The sequence below is a fragment of the Kogia breviceps genome, chromosome 3 (genome assembly GCF_026419965.1).
Source record: "Kogia breviceps isolate mKogBre1 chromosome 3, mKogBre1 haplotype 1, whole genome shotgun sequence".
NCBI lineage: Eukaryota > Metazoa > Chordata > Mammalia > Artiodactyla > Physeteridae > Kogia > Kogia breviceps.
In genome coordinates this window covers 82,113,427-82,132,973 of record NC_081312.1, presented here as the reverse complement: position 1 = coordinate 82,132,973, position 19,547 = coordinate 82,113,427, and the positions used below count along the sequence as shown (strand labels likewise).

Genomic DNA, 19,547 nt, shown 5'->3' with positions numbered 1-19,547 from the left:
TCTCCTAGTTATTTCTCTATTCTATAACTTAATGGCTGTTTCTTTATATCTGATTCAGCATTGACTCAAACTTGAGAGATAACAGCTTCTTTTCTCCCAGAATTCACTTGTAAGAGTCAATAAAAGGCAACTTGAAGAGGCAAATATATACAACTATATCTGGTGGATTTTACTGGCCAGTTAAGTAAGTATGTAAGAGCATATATTGCAGCACCACTTATTAGAAAATAATCTAAAATTGAATATCAACTTTCCTTGTCCTCTGAAAGTCCTTTGTCCATTTCTACCAACTTGGATTTCAGTGTCATCATTTTGTTTAGCTTTCTCTTCTGCTTCTTCTCTCAGATATGATAAAAATTCCATGTATTTCATTATTATGAAGATCATTTCAGTTTTAGCACTTATCACTCCCCCACAGCTCACACTTTGCATAACTCAAGATTTATTAATGTACTCTGCTAGAAAAAGGTTCATGCATGCCAAGTGTCACCCTTTCTTCTCTCCTCTTCCCCTGTTAGGGGCAGGGAGAGAAATATGGAGGTTTATTTCCCCAGAGTTACGAATTGTGTCTTTACATTAGAAGACAGGAGGGTGCAGTTGATTTTGGTTTTTTTTTTTTTTTTGCGGTATGCGGGCCTCTCACTGTTGTGGCCTCTCCCGTTGCGGAGCACAGGCTCCGGACACGCAGGCCTAGCGGCCATGGCTCACGGGCTTAGTTGCTCCGCGGCATGTGGGATCTTCCCGGACCAGGGCACGAACCCGTGTCTCCTGCATCGGCAGGCGGATTCTCAACCACTGCGCCACCAGGGAAGCCCTTGATTTTGGTTTTAAATAACAATTTCAGCAATATCTTCATTGTATTATTGCCTGACTGTAAAGAGCTGGGAAATGCTAGTTTCCCAGAAGGGACTCTGAAAAATACTCGAGATAAGTTCTTATTCTGGTTCTGTCACTAACTAGTTATGTGATTTGGGGGAAAGGGCCTCACTGGGTCTGAATGAGTAATTTCTAAATTCCTTGCCAATTCTATGAATTTATGATTTGTCTGAGGGTCTCCCTAATTCTATAAATGTAGCCATGGCTGGGATTTCCCCCTTCACAGGTGAGTAAATATCCCACCACTCTGGACTATGGCTCAGCCTCTCCCTGGCCAGCTGTCTGGTCCATGTTTGCTATTAATATTAGAAACATTAGAGGTTATAGAGGCCAAGGTTTTGAGCCAGACACAGGCACAGGTTCTGGTTCTTTCAACTTAGAACTTTGATTGTTTTATTTGCTCTCAGAACTGGCTTATTTGTAAACTGGGTAGAGTATCTACCTTGCAAGGTTGTATTTAATACAATAATGCACATGAACTACGTAGTACAGTGCCTGGCATGTGATACAGGTGCTTAATAAATGGAATTCATGATCATGAACATTATGTCTATTATAAAGGGGCTGGGTGAGTGTCATGGCAAACTGTTTCTGGGTCTGCTGAGACATCTTAGTGTGTGTGGTAGAATGTTTCTCTTCTCAAGGGGCAGAAGTTCAGAAAAGTTCCCAGGCACTGGGAAATGCCTGGAAGGGAAGGTGTGCACCTCGGAGCCTCCCTTGTAGGGTATCATTGAGTCCTTGTGTTTTGAGGGTTGAGTCTTCAGACCAACTCCTTGACCTCCAGAGGGTGGGTTTCCTGAGAGTAGGCTGACTTCCCAGACTGCAGGGCTTCCTGTGGAGGCAAGGGTGATCGTGGCAGAAACTGGAGTCAATCTTAATCCTCTAGGAACTTGACCTTGGAACATACATCTGGGTTTGTGAAAGGAAGGAGAGGTGCAGCTTCAGCTGTGGCGCTAGGGTCCTAAGCATGGGCACTCTTAACAGTGAAGAATGAGACATAGCAGCCTCAGCAAAATACACCATGTCAACAAGATCTTGGATTTTTATATATGGCAATACATCCTGGTTTGCTGAAACAGTCCTATCTAGTTTCTCTTGTCCTGACATAATTATTAATAGTGTCCTTTCCTATTATCAGATATGTCTCAATTTGGATAATTAATTATTTAATCAACCTGTGTAGGACCAGTTTTCAACAGTGACATCATGTGGCCCCAAGAAGAAATGACAGTGAACCAAAGCGTTAAAGTTAATTCCCTGCTAGTATGGAAGCCAGAATGACCCCTTTGTGCTCTTGGACTTCAGAGCTGTTAAGGGTCCTGATCATTTAGGAGGGTGGGAAAGAGGTATTTTGAGTATATCCTGTTAATAAGGCACATGGATGGTTCAGAAATTAATTGGAAAAATAGGAGGTTTGACCATATTTAGGTTACCCGAAGTTCGTGAAGCAGTTAATATGTCATGTGCTATTTACTTTAGAATCCTTGCTTACTTTAGCCCTAGAGACCTGGTTCTTTACATATTTATATTGAGCTCTTTGCAGTAGTTTATCTTGATTTATGATCTTGAGAAGCTATAGTTTTTACTGGTAAGAAGACATATGAAGTGAGCTACAGCTTTGAGTTTTAATTGCCGAAGTCGGATATTTATATGTATGGCTAAAACTAGTGATTAAGTGAACGTCAGCTTTTGTCAGTCCACTATCCCTTTCCCCTTCTCTGGGAATTGAGTGCCCCCTTTCCTTTGGGAAACACATTCCATATAGTTTACGTGGGGCTGACTCCCTTATCTCTTTCTTGTCCCCTTACCTCCCCTGCCCCTTACAGGAGTTTGGACATATGGCTCATGGATTCATGCTTGACTAATCAGAGTATTCCCATCCCTTTGGCCACATTGATTGTGGGACAGGTAGACAGTTGACCACAACTAAGTCAGTTTATCTGAAATTTCCTGCTGGAGCTATTAGAAAAGACTCTTTCATTCTGCTAAGGATGCTAATCTGGTAGTATGAGATTAGCATCAGGTTGTTGGCAGCATCTTCCCACTAAAAGGAAAATGCCCATCCAATGAGATGAAAAGAGAGAGATGAAACTCCAATGACATTACATTGAGGCTTCTGGATCCAGCCATGCCTGAAGCCCCAGATTTTTAGTTCCATGAGGTAATACTTTTTTGTGTCCTGTAAATTTATAAATTAGCTTAAACTAAGGCAACTTACAACCAAAGGGTTCTAATGTAAGTAATGAACAATCTTCTGTTTTGCAGGGCTCCTGTGTCTTAGATTTTTAAGATTCACTGGAAGAATTGATCAACTCTAATTTTTCTCAGCATTTATGATATTATTCCAAAAATAGTCTACTTTGTTTACTCTTGGTATTATTTAGCTTATCCATATAGCCACAGAAATCCATTGACAGAGCTCTTTACTGGGCAAGGTTAATCTTGGAAAGACTGTGTGAGGAGGGATGGTAATCAAGTAGGCAAACCTCAAGGAAATAACTGAAGAAAACCTCTTTCCTCCACAAGTTCCACCATCTCTTAGTCTATGGACTCAGATACCACTTGCCTTCTTTTGCTCCAGGATATTTCTTGGGGGTCAGTGGGGTAACATGTCCTCTGTCTCAAGCATGAGAGATGGAAAGAGAAAGCACTTAGCTTCCACAAGATGTTCCTGCTCAGTATCTTGGGCAGTATATTGATAAAGAGATCTGGATTTATAAAACTTATGTGGAACAACAAGTAGCCCAGCAGTCTGATGAAAAACCGGGTGGTGAGAAAGAAATATTGAAAAATCCTGGAAAGAGAAAGCCAAGAAAATGTTAACTAGAGGTTAGGAAACCTGGAACAAAATAGTCATAATCTAAATGCATGTCTGACTCTTTGATATTCATGTCTCTACTCTTAACAACCCCTTATAAAGGTAGCCTCTTCCCATATGCTGGCCTGCCAGCTACTCTCTCTCCCATCACCATGTTTAATTTTCTTTCAGCATTTATCACTATCTGAAATTATCTTGTTTTGTTTTTTATTTTTATTTTGGAAAATTGTTTTCCAAAGTAGTTACACAAATTTATACTCTACCAGCAGGGTTTATGTTTCTGTGGATCCACATCCTCTCCAACATTTGATGTTATCAGATTTTTAAACTTTTGCCAATCAGTTGGGTATAAAGTAATATCTCATTATGGTCTTGGCTTGTACTTCCTTGATGAACGATGGTGCTGAACATCTGTTCATAGGTTTATTCGTCTTATGTGTTTCCTCCTGCCCGTTTATCTACTATGTTGTTTGGGCTTTTCTTATTAATTTGTAGGAATTCTTTATATGTTCGTGATATTAATTCTTTTCCATTGTGTGTATTTTGAATATCTGCCCTCTACTTTATAACTTTCACTTGAAAGTTATAAAGAACAAAATTTATTTATTTTTTAATGTGCATTTTATTTATTTATTTTTGGCTGCACTGGGTCTTCATTGCTAAGCCCAGGCTTTCGCTAGTTGCGGCGAGTGTGGGCTACTCTTTGTTGAGGTGTGCGGGCTTCTCATTGCGGTGGCTTCTCTTATTGAGGAGCACAGGCTGTAGGCTCACGGGCTTCAGTAGTTGTGGCTTGCAGGCTCTAGAGCGCAGGCTCAGTAGTTGTGGTGCACAGGCTTAGTTGCTCTGTGGCATGTGGGATCTTCCTGGACCAGGGATCGAACCCGTGTCCCCTGCATTGGCAGGCAGATTCTTAACCACTGTGCCACCAGGGAAGTCCTTAAAGTTATTTTTAATAAAGTCTAATCTATCATTTCCTTTAATTAGAACCACTGCTTTTTGTATCTTGTTTGAAAAATCATTCCCTACCCCAAGGCCTAAAAGATACTATTTTGTATTAAGAGTTTATGGTAGTTTAAAAATATGTCCACAAATTCTTTGGTATTCCTCCTTTAGAGAGATTCTTCTCCACTGGAGTGTGGAATAGACTTAATGAATTGCTTCTAAAGAATAACATATTATGGAAATGACAGTGTGTGATTTCCTAGACTATGTACTAAAAGCACTGTGGCTTCCTCCTTACTCTGAGGAGAAAGCCAGCTGTCAGGTTATAAGGACACACAAGTAGCCTGGTGGAGAGGTCCATGTGATGAAGAACTGAGACCTCCGGCCAGCAACCAGCTGTGTGAGTAAGCTCCTTTGGACATAGATCCTTTAGCCTCAGCCCAGCCTTCTAATAACTGTAATTTCAGCCAACATCTTAACATCAACCTCGTAACAGACCATGAGCTAGAACCACCCAGCTAAGTAGCTCACAGATTTACGATGCACAGAAAGTGTGAGTTCATAAATGTTTGTTGTTTGTAGCCACTAAATTTTGGGGTAATTTGTTATGTGGCAATAGATAACTAATACTGAGTTTTGTAGGTTTTTTTAAAAAATTGGTATTTAAGTCTTTAACACATCTGGGCTTGCGTTTTTGTTATACTGTATAGTAGTAATTCAATCTTATTTCTTTCTCATCTGGATAACCATTTTTTCCCCACCATATTTACTGAACAGTCAATCCTTTCTTTCCTCTCTGACATACAATCACTGTCATATATCAAGCTTCTATATGTGTGCTGTTTCTGAGCACATGTTCTTTTCCATTGGTCGATTTTCCTATTCCTGTGATAATACTACACTATCATAATTACTGTAGCTTCCCAGTAAGTCTTGATATCTCAAAGGGCATGTTTCTCATTTCTTGCTCTTCTTTAAAATTGCCCAGGTTATTTTTGACCCATTTACTCTCCCATATACAATATTTTAGTATCATTTTATTCAATTCCATGAAAAATCTTCTGGGGAGTTTGATTGGAATTGAACTGATTCTATTAATTACTTGGAGACCATTGATATGTTTATGATATTAAGGCTTCCTATCCATGATCATGGTATTTCTCTTCTTTCATTTATATTACCTTTAATATTTCCTATTAAATTTCTATAAATTTCCTTATGGTAGTCTTGATTTCTTATATAACTGATAAATTATTTTGCCCTTGTGGTTTTAATATGATTTCCACGAGCAAACCTCCACTGTTTCCTTTGCTATGTTCCCTTATCTGGTTGTGCTGGGCTGCATTCTGCCTCAGGACAAATTCACGGCCCACCTCCACTCACCAGTCAAAAACAGCCCCTTCCCCTCCAGTTTTCTTAAGTTTTCCTGTAGAGTTAATCTTGGTGACAAGAGCCAGGATCCATTCTAATACAGGATCTTGCTCAAAATTAGAATCAAAAGCCTTTTAAAAGCCTCTTCCCACCACTCTCCTTGAAGCTGGATACAGTATTCATGAGAAGGGTCTGGGATGACATGCCCAGGGACAATCTTAGGAATAACCTAGCTTTCTAATTTCTTATCAGTGCACAGTATACCAGTGCTCCAAGGATGCTGGATCAGAGCAAGAGGAAAGACATTTGTAGTTTGATGTGATGAGCTAGACTTGCTGGGCTTATGTTTCTTTAGGCTACTAACTCTCTTTATGGCAGATAGTTCTTATCCCAAGAACATGGGCAAGTCCATGCTGGGCACTGGTGTTGAATTATAGGCAAAGGTGGCCTAGGAGTTCTAGGGAAAATTCTGCTAGTTGTTCTGGGAACATGTATTTAAGGATATTGAAATATATAATTCTTCACTTAACTGGTATGAAGGAGTATCCCTCTTAAGCAAATTTTCCAGACAGTTGGAGCTGACCTTTAAGCACCAATAATTTCATGTTAACTATTTTGATTGGACTTTTTCTAAATCACATTTCATACCACTTTAAATATATGTTTCTTTCTGCCTTCTTAAACATACTATACTCAACATAATTTGACCTTTTCTTAAAAATGCAGGGGCTTTAATACCAATTTTACTTTGCTCTCACAGTGATTCCCTAAGGACTAATATCCACTCATTTGTTTGAATCTTGAGTTCTTATTTGGTTTAACAAGATTTTTGAGCAATTATTATGTGCTGAATACTGTTAGGTGCTGTCTCCTTTTCCCAATCATTTTCTCTCTCTTTTATCTGCTGTGAGGCAGTGGTATACTTGCATTTAGAAATTCTCTCCCTATTTTTATTTTTATTTTTCACATTAGGGGGTAATGTGCTGACATTGTGATAAAGTTTGAGGGAGGCACATCTCACACAATAGTGTAAAAACCCAATCTTCATGCTTACCAACCACAGAAGGATCTCCCCATTTCTTTTTTTTTTTAAGTTTAAAAAAAAATTTGTTTTATTGTGGTGAGAACACTTCACATGAGATTTACCTTCCTAACAAATTTTTAAGTGTGGAACACATTACCTTTGACTACAGGTGCAATGTTATACAGCAGATCTCTAGCATCTTGTTTAACCAAAGCTTTATGCCAATGGATTAGTAAATTCCTGTGCCTCCTCCCCCCAACCCCTGGCAGCCATCATTCCACACTTTGATTCATGAACTTGACTGTTTTAGATACCTCATATAAGTGGAATCATGCAGTATTTGTCTTTCTGTGACTAGCTTATTTCACTTAGCATAATGTCCTCAAGGTGCCTCAGTGTTATTGTATATTGCAGAAGTTCCTTCTTTCTTTTTTATAACCCTCCTTGTTTATTCTTTTTATTTTTAAAAATTTCTTTTGTTTTTGTTTTTAATTTTTATTTTTTAATTTTTAATTTTTTTATTGGAGTCCCCATTTCTAATCAACTGATGTTACTGGGAAACCAGACACATCAAACTAGTTGAAAGTGTTGAAGGGAAAAGGGGGTAAGTATGAGACTTGTCACATCTCTTCTAGGTGATAGGATTCCTGTTTCTGATTACTGCTAGGCCACGCTTCTACTACTGGAAAGCTGAGATTAGTCATCGCCTTTGGACAAGGAATTCATAACAGTGAACTGAGAAATGTGGTCATTGATAAAACAAATTTGTTGACTTGACTGTGTGTGCGCGTGTGTGTGTGTATACAGTGTTCTCCTTGTCTAGACTTTGCTATCTGCTAGTATGGCTAAGTAGAACTCCCAGTTTTCTGGGAAGTTTACTCAAAGGGATTTACTTACATTTTATAGAACCCTGTTTTCTTCTTTTGGAGAGAGTTATCCTAGGAGAAGAAGAAAGGACAGTGATAAATAAACAATTTCTGGAGGCTATCACTGCCAAGTTGTACTGAGCCATTAATTAAATGTTATTTTAGGTAAAATTTTATAATTTTTTCATATACATAAGCAGATGAAATTTTCAAAGCCAAATATATGTACATATATATGTATGTGTGTGTGTGTATATATATATATAAAACTGCATTACATTTTTATATATTGATAGGAATAAATTAAGACTTAGAAGGGTAGGGTCATACAGCTTGTAAGTGGCAGGACCAGGCCTGGAACCCAGGTCCTCTCAGTTCACATTTTGGGCTCTCTCAACTATACCCTTACCTTCTACTTAGTCAGTGACCCTTAGAGAAGTTTACAGGCTATAAAAACCACACAAACATATTCCAAGAGATAAATTTTGAAATCTATAAAAGTGTAAAGATGAGAACATATCCTGGATTTCTGTAACATCCGTCTTCCAAAATATTTTCTCAGTTACTTCATTTTCCTTTAAACTTCCTTGTGAGATAAAAAGGAAGAGGAATTATGATCACACTTTAAAACTGTGGAAATGAGGCTTGCAGAATTGGAATTAGAAAGCAGCTTTCTGGGTTACAAATTTGATTCTATAGCTTGAGTGAGATTAAGTGGCATGCTAGCTGGTCAGCTGCTCAGGCAGCCTCTCTAAAGAGATTGCTCAAACATCATAGGTCGTTGAACCATCACATGGACTCTGGTCATCTTGATGAAGACAGTCCTGTTGTTTCTCTGATAGGTGGTCAGAGGAATACTTTAATAAGTCACCGGGAATAGATGGTGGCACACATCAGGTAGCATGCCAAACTTGGTTCTAGAGAGGTGGACTTCAGTTAATTTCAGGAGTTTTGCTTGCTGAGTGGAATACATAAGCTTGGGACCAGAATAACTTGTTCAGGACAGTGGGAACTATAGTCACTGTGGAAATGGTCTAACATATATTCAGACATCTGGAGGACCTCAAGGGTAATAGTCAAATGTTGATATTTGCTTTTAAGGAAGAGATGACTTCTCTTTTCTGAGATTATAAAGACCATATATCTCAACAACATAAAATTTCTGCTGAATGTCCACCTTGGCTCTAAAGGAAATATAAATTACAATTAAAGTCCAATAAACTTTATCTATGTACTTGCTTCCACAAGAAAGACACCAAGCAGGCCAAGAGGCCGGGTGCTTTACATCCACATCTGTTTCCTTCTGACCTTTGCATATGTGCTGGTGACATCATGATGTTAAAGATGAATAGACACTGAAGCTGTATCATAAAGAAGCAACTGCTTCCTATGTTTTAACTCATAGGCCAACTCTGATTAGATGGTGATAGATGCCCTTGGTGTTCTGTGTAGTAAAAGATTCTGGACAATGCTGGGATCATCAGGAAAGAGTTCTGTGATTACGGGAGATAGAGGAGTGGTGTATGTGTCATGTATTGGCCTTCTCTCCACAGAGTGCACCCTCAGTTAATGTTCCTTCTCGCTTCTATTCGAAATTTTCTTTGGTCTTGGGCTGGTTTCTTTGAGAACACATCATTTGCACAGCTGTAAGAGGTAAGACAACTGTTCCTTAGCATCCTCTCTGTTTGTTTAGGGTTGAAATGCTTTGGAATTATATCTGGTACTGTTCTTGGAAAATTCACATGGGAAGATTGCTCGATGTTTAGTGGCTTATAGTGATTTTGGAAACTCCTTTGAAAGGCGATGATGCTGAAGAAGCTGAAGTAGGTGCTTACCTTGTTATTTTGGCTGTTAACACTCTTTGCTTGCTGAGTTCATGCTTATGACTTTTGACCTAGGGGGAAAAGAACCAAGATAGAGAATGGATAAAGTGCGCTTAAAGATTCATATTATATGATGGTTGTTTAAAAACAGTTTTATATTCTAATTGTACTGTAGCCAGTTGCTACATGTAGCTATTTAAATTTAAATTAATTAAAATAAAAAATAAGTTCCTCAGTCATACTACCTGTTCTTCAAGTACTCAGTAAGTGGCCAAGTAATAGATAGTATAGCAATTTCTGTTGAATAGCCTTGTTCTAGAAACTTAGCTTAGCAGTCAAGCCATACCTAGTACTCAGGAAGGATTTTGGGAGACTTGAAGGTATCCTTTAGGGGCGAGGACCTCCAAGTCCTGGTGTCTTGGACACACGACCACGGTGTGTACATGCCTATTTAGAGGCTTTATGCAGTTTGGGTCTCTTTCTCTTCACCACAAGATTCTAAAATATTTAATATATAGAGATACTTCTTGACTGAATTAAGATTTAACATCTAAAGAGGGTCAAGAAATGGAAGAGAGGTTTTTGGTTTAGTTTCTCATCATTTAAACTCTTTTGACAAACTCAAGGGGTATTTTTTTGGGGAAGGAAGCTTTTATTTATGTTTAATATGAATGTTCTACTTATCAAGGTGCCTGACCACTAACCCTTTTAAAGCACATGTTCCTACCCTTAATATAAACCCAAATAATTGGTAACGTGATAAAGCTATGAAGGGAGATGTGGTTCTACAGTCTTTGAAGAAGGATGGGAGAAGGACCTGCGTTTTAAAGTTGGTGGGGGGCTTCCCTGGTGGCGCAGTGATTGAGAGTCTGCCTGTCGATGCAGGGGACACAGGTTCATGCCCCGGTCCGGGAAGATCCCACATACCGTGGACCAGTTGGGCCCGTAAGCCATGGCTGCTGAGCCTGCGCGTCCAGAGCCTGTGCTCTGCAACGGGAGAGGCCGCAACAGTGAGAGGCCCGCATACCGCAAAAAAAAAAATAAAAAAATAAAAAAAAAATAAAGTTGGTGGGGTTCAGTGGGAGTCGACCTGATCACTACAGAGGGGAAATATATGTGGTGTTGGGGGCCTCACAATTCCAAACTGGAATTAGAGAGGTGTTTGCTCTGACCCAGGCTGAGATGGAGTTACCACTAAAATCAGGATGTTCCTTTGTTTGCCAAAGCTTACACTTCTCTCTCAAGGAACCGAGTCTCTAGTTCTTCTATTTTCTTCAAAGTTTCCTGGTACTTCTTCAAAGAGAAATAAAAGAAAGCACGGTTACTAATTAAAGCCCTATGCTTTTCCTAATCATAATAAACATGCATTATTACATTGTGACATAAATGTTTGGTATTCCCACTGCCACGTTTTCTGCTTCCTAGCCTCCACCCCACCACTACTGATCTCTCACTATATTTCACCACTGGACAGGCCCCTGGGGGTAATTGGAATTATAAACAGGAAAAGTGTTCATTATTAAGTTAAGGGCACAGAGGTTAGGAGACCAGGCAAGTAACAGAATGATATCGGTGGTGGAGTGTCAGAGACCCTACAATCCCTCTGGAATGACACCTTGAAGAGTTCAAATTGTTCCAGACAGTATGCTCTGAAAAACCTGGTTCCATTTCACCCTGTACCTGAACAAACCCTTTGCTGTCCCTTTACTGAGAGGCTGTACCTTTATGCAGAGGACCTGATCTTCACAGAGCTGGGCCACAAGTGCATAGTCTTCTATTACCTGGGGAGACTAAAATTTATTAGTCTTAAATTTTCTCAGTGAATTGCTGTAAGAACAATAGTATACTTGTTTCCTCCTGTGTACCAGACCCTAAATGTGGTTTTCTAATTGTTCTAAATATGTTTTTTTGTACATATAAACTAATCTTTTTGAGGGTAAACAAGCTATATTTTATAGTCCTTTGGGGATTATTTGGGGACAGTTGGGAGAAGAATAGATACTAATTTGTGGAAGATATAGATTATGAAATGTATCCTATAAAAAATATTAAATAGAAGATAACTTAGGAGACTATAGTCATCTTTCTTTCTTTCATACCCTCCTGATCCCATAGTGGTTTGGGATCTAGAACCTTTTTATAACTCAATTATTTGAGGAATGCATTAGATCACCTGACCAAGAATCTAGTATCCCTTCCTTTGGGAGGAGTAACATTGAAGTTACTGTGGTTACCTTGGCCAGCTCCTTCTCTTGGTCTGCACAGGAGGCTTCCAGCTGTTGTAACTTAACCTATAGACAGGGAAGGAGGCTGGTAACTCAGCAAGGCAAAAACAGGATTCCATTCTGAAATGCTATAGCAAAGGTTATCTCACAGGTGGTTGAAGTGCATTGGGCACCATTTCAGATATCTTTGATGGAGGGCAGTCAAACTGTCCTTTGCAGCTGCCTGGTGAGCCTGCACTCTTGATCACTGAGTATTCATCAGTGCTTCGTTCGCCCTTAAACTTCAATTCTTAGCTTCCTTCTTCCTTAGCTATTTCTCTTAGAAAAACATCAACCTTGAAAAATTCACTGTCACTTTTGCTTTTATATATTCATGGCTCACTCCTTTCTTTCTCCCTGTATTTCTTCTTTCCTCTCTTCCTTCCTTGAATATTTGATGAAAGCCTATTCTGTATCGGCCACTACGCTGGACTGACAGGGCAAGGGCAGGGGGAGTGCTGAGGATACAGTGGTGAACGGAATTGATAGGCTTTCTGCCTCACAGAGCTGACATTCTAGTTGGGGGACATAACAAGTGAGTCAACATGGTAATGGTAAGTGCTGTGAAGGAAATAAAAGCAGAGTAATGTGCTGAGAATGAGAGTGAGTGATGGCATAAGAGCTAATATAGGTGGTTGGCAAAGGCCTCTCTGATGATACTTGAGCTGAAATCTGAAAGATAATATTAGTCAAATGGAGATCTGGAGGAAATATGTCCCATGCAGAGGTTACAACAAGGGCCAAGACTGTGAACTTTGGTATGTATGAAGAAGTTATGTGGCTGAAGCACAGGGGATACTGGTAAGGTGGGGAAAGGTAGCCACTGATGAGATTACATATGTAGGGCCTTATAGCTTCTAAAAAAATTTGGTTCTTTTATTTTAATTAATTAATTAATTAATTAATTTATGGCTACGTTGGGTCTTTGTTGCTGTGTGCGGGCTTTCTCTAGTTGTGGCGAGAGGGGGCTACTCTTTGTTGTGGTGCACGGGCTTCTCACTGCAGTGGTTTTTCTTGCTGTGGAGCACGGGCTCTAGGCACATGGGCTTCAGTAGCTGTGGCTTGCGGGCTCTAGAGCACAGGCTCAGTAGTTGTGGTGCGTGGGCTTAGTTGCTCCGTGGCATGTGAGATCTTCTCAGACCAGAGCTCGATACTGTGTCCCCTGCATTGGCAGGTGATTCTTAACCAGTGCGCCACCAGGGAAGTCCCCAAAATTTGGTTCTTTATTCTAATTGTAGTGAAAAGTGAGGAGAGAGCTTCAAGTGGTAAAGACACAATCTGACCTGTGTTTTTAAAGAAGAGACTTTTCAATATGTGGAAAGTGAGATTGTTTAGGAGTAAGAGTTGAAGCAGGAAGACTTGTTAGGAGGCTACTTCAGCATCCAGGTGAGGGTTATGGTGGCTTGCAAGAGGCTAGTACTATTAGTAGTAGTCGATAGGGAAGAATGGATGCATTTGGGTTATATTCTGTAGGAACAGCAGATATAACTGTATTTTCCCTTCCTTCCCTTTCAGCTCTGTTGTTCCCACTTTTATCTAGGGATCATTATTTTACATCTGGATGCTTCTAACAGTTCCTTTCCCCTCCAGTCATTTACAACCAGGGCCAGAAAGAAAAATGTGCTTAAGGCTGTATTTTCAAGACAGTGGCCTGAGTCACAAGGAGTTGAAGCAGGCATCCCATTAAACTGCTGAACTAATCACCAGTGTGCAAGAGGAACAGAAGCAAAGGAGATGCTGTATATTTCATAGAATTAGAGATATCACCTAAGAATTCTACAAAACAGGTGGGCAAAAGGGAGTGAGTGATTCAGAGGGTTAATAATACTCTAGAACTCTTTAGGGCTGGGCTGGTTTGCTGCTAGGAAAATAATGGCCATTGTTCTGACAACACCTGGAACTCTCTATCTATAGTCTGTCAGCTCAGCTCACCTGACATAGCCAGCATTAAACTGTCCCCACTAGATTCTGGTGGCCTTACTGTCAGGGAAACTTGTTTTGGGCAGGAGAAGGAAGAAAATCAATCTCTGACTGCTGCAGTTATATGGTAAGGATAGTCATGGGGCTTCGTAATCCTTTCTAGTCTTAACTTCACTTTCTTCCTGATGTACACACAGGATCCAGATTTCTTTCTTTCCAGGTAAATTTCGTGGATGTGCATGACTAAGCAAGCTTACTTGGTGGCCTTAAACTTCTTCTTCCTTTTTTTTTTTTTTGGTGGCCATCAGCACTAATTTGGCCAAGAGAAGATAGGCGAGTGATTCTTTATTCTTTCATTTTATATATCTATTTTCAGTGTGTCCATATCTTCATAGGCTTCATATACACAGTATGGGCTTAAGTGTGGGCTTAATAAGCTAAAGAAAAATTAAGGCAAGGATAAAGATGTAATTCTACAGAAAGTATCAAGTTAGAATTTTACCTCTTCTCTAAATAAAAAAAAATAAGTCTCTAATTCTTCTTGCATCTTTGATTGGATGTGTTGTGGTTGTGTCCAGGTTCTTAGCTCTGGAACACAATTAGAGAAATGCTAAGCACTGTCTGATGCATTTAGCATGCAGAACTCACTAGATACTTGAATGACCAATTTAATGATTTCTTTTCTAGATTGGATTCCATGACAGGATGTGTAAGTTGCCTAGCATGCAGTAGATTTACAGATCCTAGCTCTGCCTCTATGACTTCATATACATGCCTTAGCCAGACTCTTAAATAGTCACTTTAAAATTATGTGACTTCAGGTTTTAGCTCTCCAAAAAAGGGAAAGAATACTTTATATACACAATTTCACTCAATTTTCAAACGGAGGCTGGGAGGGACTGATTAAATTGCCCTTCATGTACCACACTAAGTACTGGGGGCAGGATTTAAATTAGGGACTTCAACTGCCTCCAGTGTTATATATGCATTTGTGTTCTGCTCTTCCTCATGGAAGAAAGAACAAAATATATGGCTTCAGAGTAAAATTCCTTACTAAGAGCAGAGGAAATGTCAGTAGTCAGTGGCCCAGGCTTATGCCTGACATGGGTAAAACTACAAAGAATTTATCCCAACTTTGACAGTTGTTTACACTTGAAAGCTTGTTTCCTGTTCATATAGTCTAAACCCATTCAAGATTGCTTTTCCATTTACCTTTGACTCTTCTGGGGTTCCCTTTAGATCGCCTTGTTCACACTTAGTTGCCTTTTGAGATTTCCTTGTAAGCTACAGTTTCAAATAAAAAAATACATTGCAAATAAAAAATACATCAAATAAAAAAAATAAAGAAAACAAAGACATTCTCTGGTGTGTGTGTGTGTGTGGTTTTGATAAAAGCTGCCAGGAGGTGGTCCTTTGGTGGATACTTGGTGCTCTTGGAAACATCTTTATTCTACCTCTAACTTCTTCTCACTAGTCTTGGCCACAAAAGCTAGAGCCTGCTCAAGGCAGGGGTACTTTCCTGAACCCCTAATCCATGCTGGGTTATTCAGGTATGGGTCAGAAAGTAGGGTATCATAGGAAACCCACTGTATTCTGAGCAGGAGTTGAGGTAGAGGGAATGCCTAGACAAGGAAGAGGGAATCTTTAGGAATTAAGTATTTTTAAGTCTTTGTTGAAAGTAAAATTAACTCTCACTACAAAGTTGCCAGCCAATCACTTTAGCAGAGTGTCTACTGGAATCCCTTTTCTTGTAATAGAATGAAGGAACCTATGGGATCACTGAATACCCTGAATAACTCACTCACTCCCTCCATCTGATACTTGCAGGGAAGATGCATGGCATTTATTTAGGTCATGAAGCTCAGCCTCAGGAGAGTAGTATCCACCCCAGCACAGGCCTCTCTGACATGTGGGATCCCCTATGATCACTTTTGCTCCCTTGCCTCTTTGGTGCCTGGGGATGCTGTGGGAACACAAGAGCCCCATCCCACCTTTCTTTCAAGTTCTGCTATACTGTGGACCAGAGTCTCATTCTTCCTTTCCTGTTGAGAGAAAGAAGCAGAGTGTAAGTGTGCATCTGCATACTGTCATCCGTCTTTATTTAGTTGATTGTTCTCCATTTCGCTCCAGTGATGATTTCCTGCAGGAACTCTACCTTATTGCATAATGTCTGGTAAAGAACGTGTGGTTTGATCTCAATCCATACACACCAACTTACCAGGGATAGAGATGCCCACACGCAGGGTTTCCCAATACTAAATATGACCAAAGAAACCCTACCCTCCACACATCCCTTTCCATGCATGGACACATCCTGCCATGACTTTTGAGTTGACTACTAGTTGTACCTAAAAAGGAGAGACTAGCTTATCTGATAGTTGATGAGAGACAGGATGATGAACAAAACCTATCATATAGCTCTTCCCAGGTTCTTGCTTACCAGTCTGGCTGTTTCTTCTTCTAGCTCCTGCAAGGCTCTTTCCCTTTCCATCATGGTACAGTTCTCCTTCTCCCAGTCCTCATCCTCTGCCAGGTCTCTGGTCTGAGTGATGTCATTTTCCAGCCTAGATGACGCAAGCACACATTGTGAGGATCTGGCAGTTTCAGAACTGATAAAACACAAATATCAGTTTCAAGGGTACCTCAGTGACAATAAACATGAATCTCAAGTTGGAAACCATTCTTTTTTTTTTTTTTTTTTTTCTTTTTGTGGTACGCGGGCCTCTCGCTGTTGTGGCCTCTCCCATTGCGGAGCACAGCCTCCGGACGCACAGGCTCAGCCGCCATGGCTCACGGGCCCAGCCGCTCCATGGCATGTGGGATCTTCCCGGACCGGGGCATGAACCCGCCTCCCCTGCATCGGCAGGCAGACTCTCAACCACTGTGCCACCAGGGAAGCCCGGAAACCATTCTTTCCTGGATCCTTAGACTCAGAATCACTTTCAAGGCAGGAAAAGTAAGATTCCTCTGATTCCCAAGTCAAACACCACAAACTCAGGTAAGTATCACCCAGTTTTTTAAGGAATCTCTTTAAAACTTGCTGTATTTCAGGGTTTGAGCCACAGAGAAATGCCAAAGAATGCAGAAGAAACTTTGCTGTACAAGATTTAGGTCTCTAGAACAAACAGGAAAATTTAGTGTTGTCTCTTCTCTTCCACCCCATCCTCTGGATGGAGAACTTCCCTCATGGAACCCTAACACTCACCTCTGAATCTCATCTTCTTTCTCGCGGATTTTGAGAAGAAGGTCCTGATTTGCTTCATCAATTCTCTGCATATCCCTTTCAAGGTCCATATTCAAACTGTTAATGTTCCTCTTTGACTGGGCCAGTCTTAAGATTTCCACTTTCTCTGACCTGTAGACTCAGTCCCCAAATTGAACAAGGGCCAGTTATCTTAAGATCAGTAATCTTTGGACTAAAGGGGATATCTAGAAGGCATGTAGTTCATTAACCTGGCTGTTTCTGGAAGCACATCTTTCCTTTTTCATTCTTAGGAAATTATATTTTTTAATCATGTTCTACAATTTGTTTCAATAATTCTCAACGTGGTCAGCAAGAGAGGTTTTTTCTCAGTCTTTCTCAGTCAAAGTGCTCAATATACTAGTGCACCTCCACTCTGTTTTCAGAAGTCTTGCTTCCTTAAATAGTCTCCTGCATTGGTTTCTCAGACAAATTGTTCACAAAATCTGCTCATGCAATACACTTTTATTGAGTACTTTTATCCAGGTAGCTGGCACATTCCTTATGATTGAACCCAGCTTTATGCAGAGCCACAAGAGATTTCCAACAGCAGGTAGGGCTTCAGTCTTTCCCTTCCTCCTCCCATCTCAAAACTTCTCTTACAGTGCCTGCTACAAAGCTTGAGTATCTATCATGAGAGTCACTTCACTGAGCACACAGGTATGATTCAGGCATTCACTTTCAAGAATGCAAAAATCTTTTTGAAGTAAATTTGAATAAAATAAGGGTAACACTAGAGTAATCTAGAAAGGGTACCTGGCACATGGAAGCTCTCAATAAACTTTTCTTTTTCTTGTATCAGTTAATTAGTTTGCTTTTCAAATGATTAACCATAAATAAGTTAATGACACAGACTTTTGAGTAAGGATGAGGGATGATTTTGGAAAAGAAGACTTTATAATAGCTATCACTTCAGGAGGGCATGAAGGGCTTGAGGTGGAGTGCAATGGGGGAGGGATAGATAGTAGATGGAGAGAGAGAGGGAGACTAGAAGATGAAGGAAGACATCAACAGCAGACCTGCTTTATACCTTGGTCCTTGGATATGGCTTTGCATAATCATGATTACTTACTCAGGATCTAGTTGATCTTCCTTGTGTTCTTCCATTGTAGATTCACTAAAATATCAGCAGAGATGTATTTAATGAGTTGGGGAAATGGGTCCATTTGTGAAGTAGAGTAACTAGCCAAGAGCCCCCAAATGTAGAAACCAAATCAACTGGTTTCTTCCAACTTCACATTTTGGCCATGACAAAATTCAGCCTTTTGGTTTTCTGCTCAAGTTCTGATTATGCCTCAGTAAGGATACAGTGAGGATACAGGGATAATGCTGGAAATTTCAGTATATATCCTGCTAGCAGGTATATTCAGAGATAGTTCAACAACACAAAACCCTTTGGAATTTATACACAGCAATAAGAATCAATAGAGGTTATCAATTGTTCTTAAGTCCCTTTCTAGTCTAGGGCCACTTGTTTTTCTAAAGGGCCCATGGGCATGGGTGTAGGTGTATAACTTCTCTGAAAAGTGATCTCTCTGCTCTCTAGCCTGGCCTCTATAAGAATCTCCAGTTATTAAGATCTTAGTATTAAACAGGGCTCAGAAAAACCAAGCAGAAGTAAATTTGGCTTGCTCTGCCCCTTTGGTTTCCTCTTTAAATCCATTACTTCCATAAACTCCACCTCTCTTCTGATGTGTATGGTCTTCCTGATTCTGCTCTAGGCATTTAGCTTCTGAAGAGTCTAATCTTTCCCCAGTGGAACTGTCCAATAGAATCTCAGAACCTTCTGAGGTGTCATGACTCTGCTGTTGACATGGGGGGCAGCTTGTCACAGTGGGGTGGGTGGCAACGGTTTCTCATCATCTGTGGAGACTTCAGACCCTAGATGGTTGTGTGTGTTTCATGGTCACGTCTTCCCTTTGGCAGCAGTAGTTTAATGGATCTGATTTCTGGGCAGTATGAAGGGGTAGCCCCTGTCTTTTATTTCTCTGGTAGATTGAGCTCCCTTGCTTCAAAGTGTGACTCATATGGAAAGTCTGATTCCTAAGGCCAGCAGTCTAATCCCATCATGTAGCCAACTAACTACTCATTCATTGGACAAACACTGAAACATTGAAGGAGCTCCTATGTATGCCAGGCACTGTTCTAAGCATTAGGGAAACAGAGTAAACAAAACAGCCAAGACACCTGCCCGTTTACATACTAGGACGTGTGTGTGTGTGTGTGTGTGTGTGTTGTGGGGAGGGATAGCACAAGCAGCATGGGCCAGCATACAGCCTGAAAGGCAAGCAGACCCAGGAGCAGCAAGAGGGGCCATGAAGACCTGGAGCTCCTCCTTCAACCCTCCTTAAGGATGTGTAGTTTTTCCCTGAACCTGCCAGTATCCTGGGAAAGAGGAGAGC

At 40.3% G+C, this 19,547-nt stretch overlaps 1 protein-coding gene and 1 non-coding gene across 2 annotated transcripts; both read right to left on the bottom strand.

Moving 5' to 3' along the window:
- Window positions 1-3,472: 3,472 nt before the first annotated feature.
- On the bottom strand, window positions 3,473-18,252 carry TMCO5A (transmembrane and coiled-coil domains 5A). The gene is given in 13 exon segments (XM_059056451.1): window positions 3,473-3,528; window positions 3,531-3,670; window positions 7,929-7,969; window positions 9,733-9,753; window positions 9,755-9,791; window positions 10,952-11,013; window positions 11,442-11,501; window positions 11,955-12,011; window positions 15,117-15,188; window positions 15,896-15,946; window positions 16,345-16,468; window positions 17,110-17,259; window positions 18,218-18,252. Coding segments are annotated over 13 exon segments (906 nt in total).
- On the bottom strand, window positions 6,969-7,076 carry LOC131754203 (small nucleolar RNA U13). The gene has a single exon (XR_009335233.1). It is a non-coding gene; the product is annotated as a small nucleolar RNA U13 (small nucleolar RNA).
- Window positions 18,253-19,547: the final 1,295 nt, after the last annotated feature.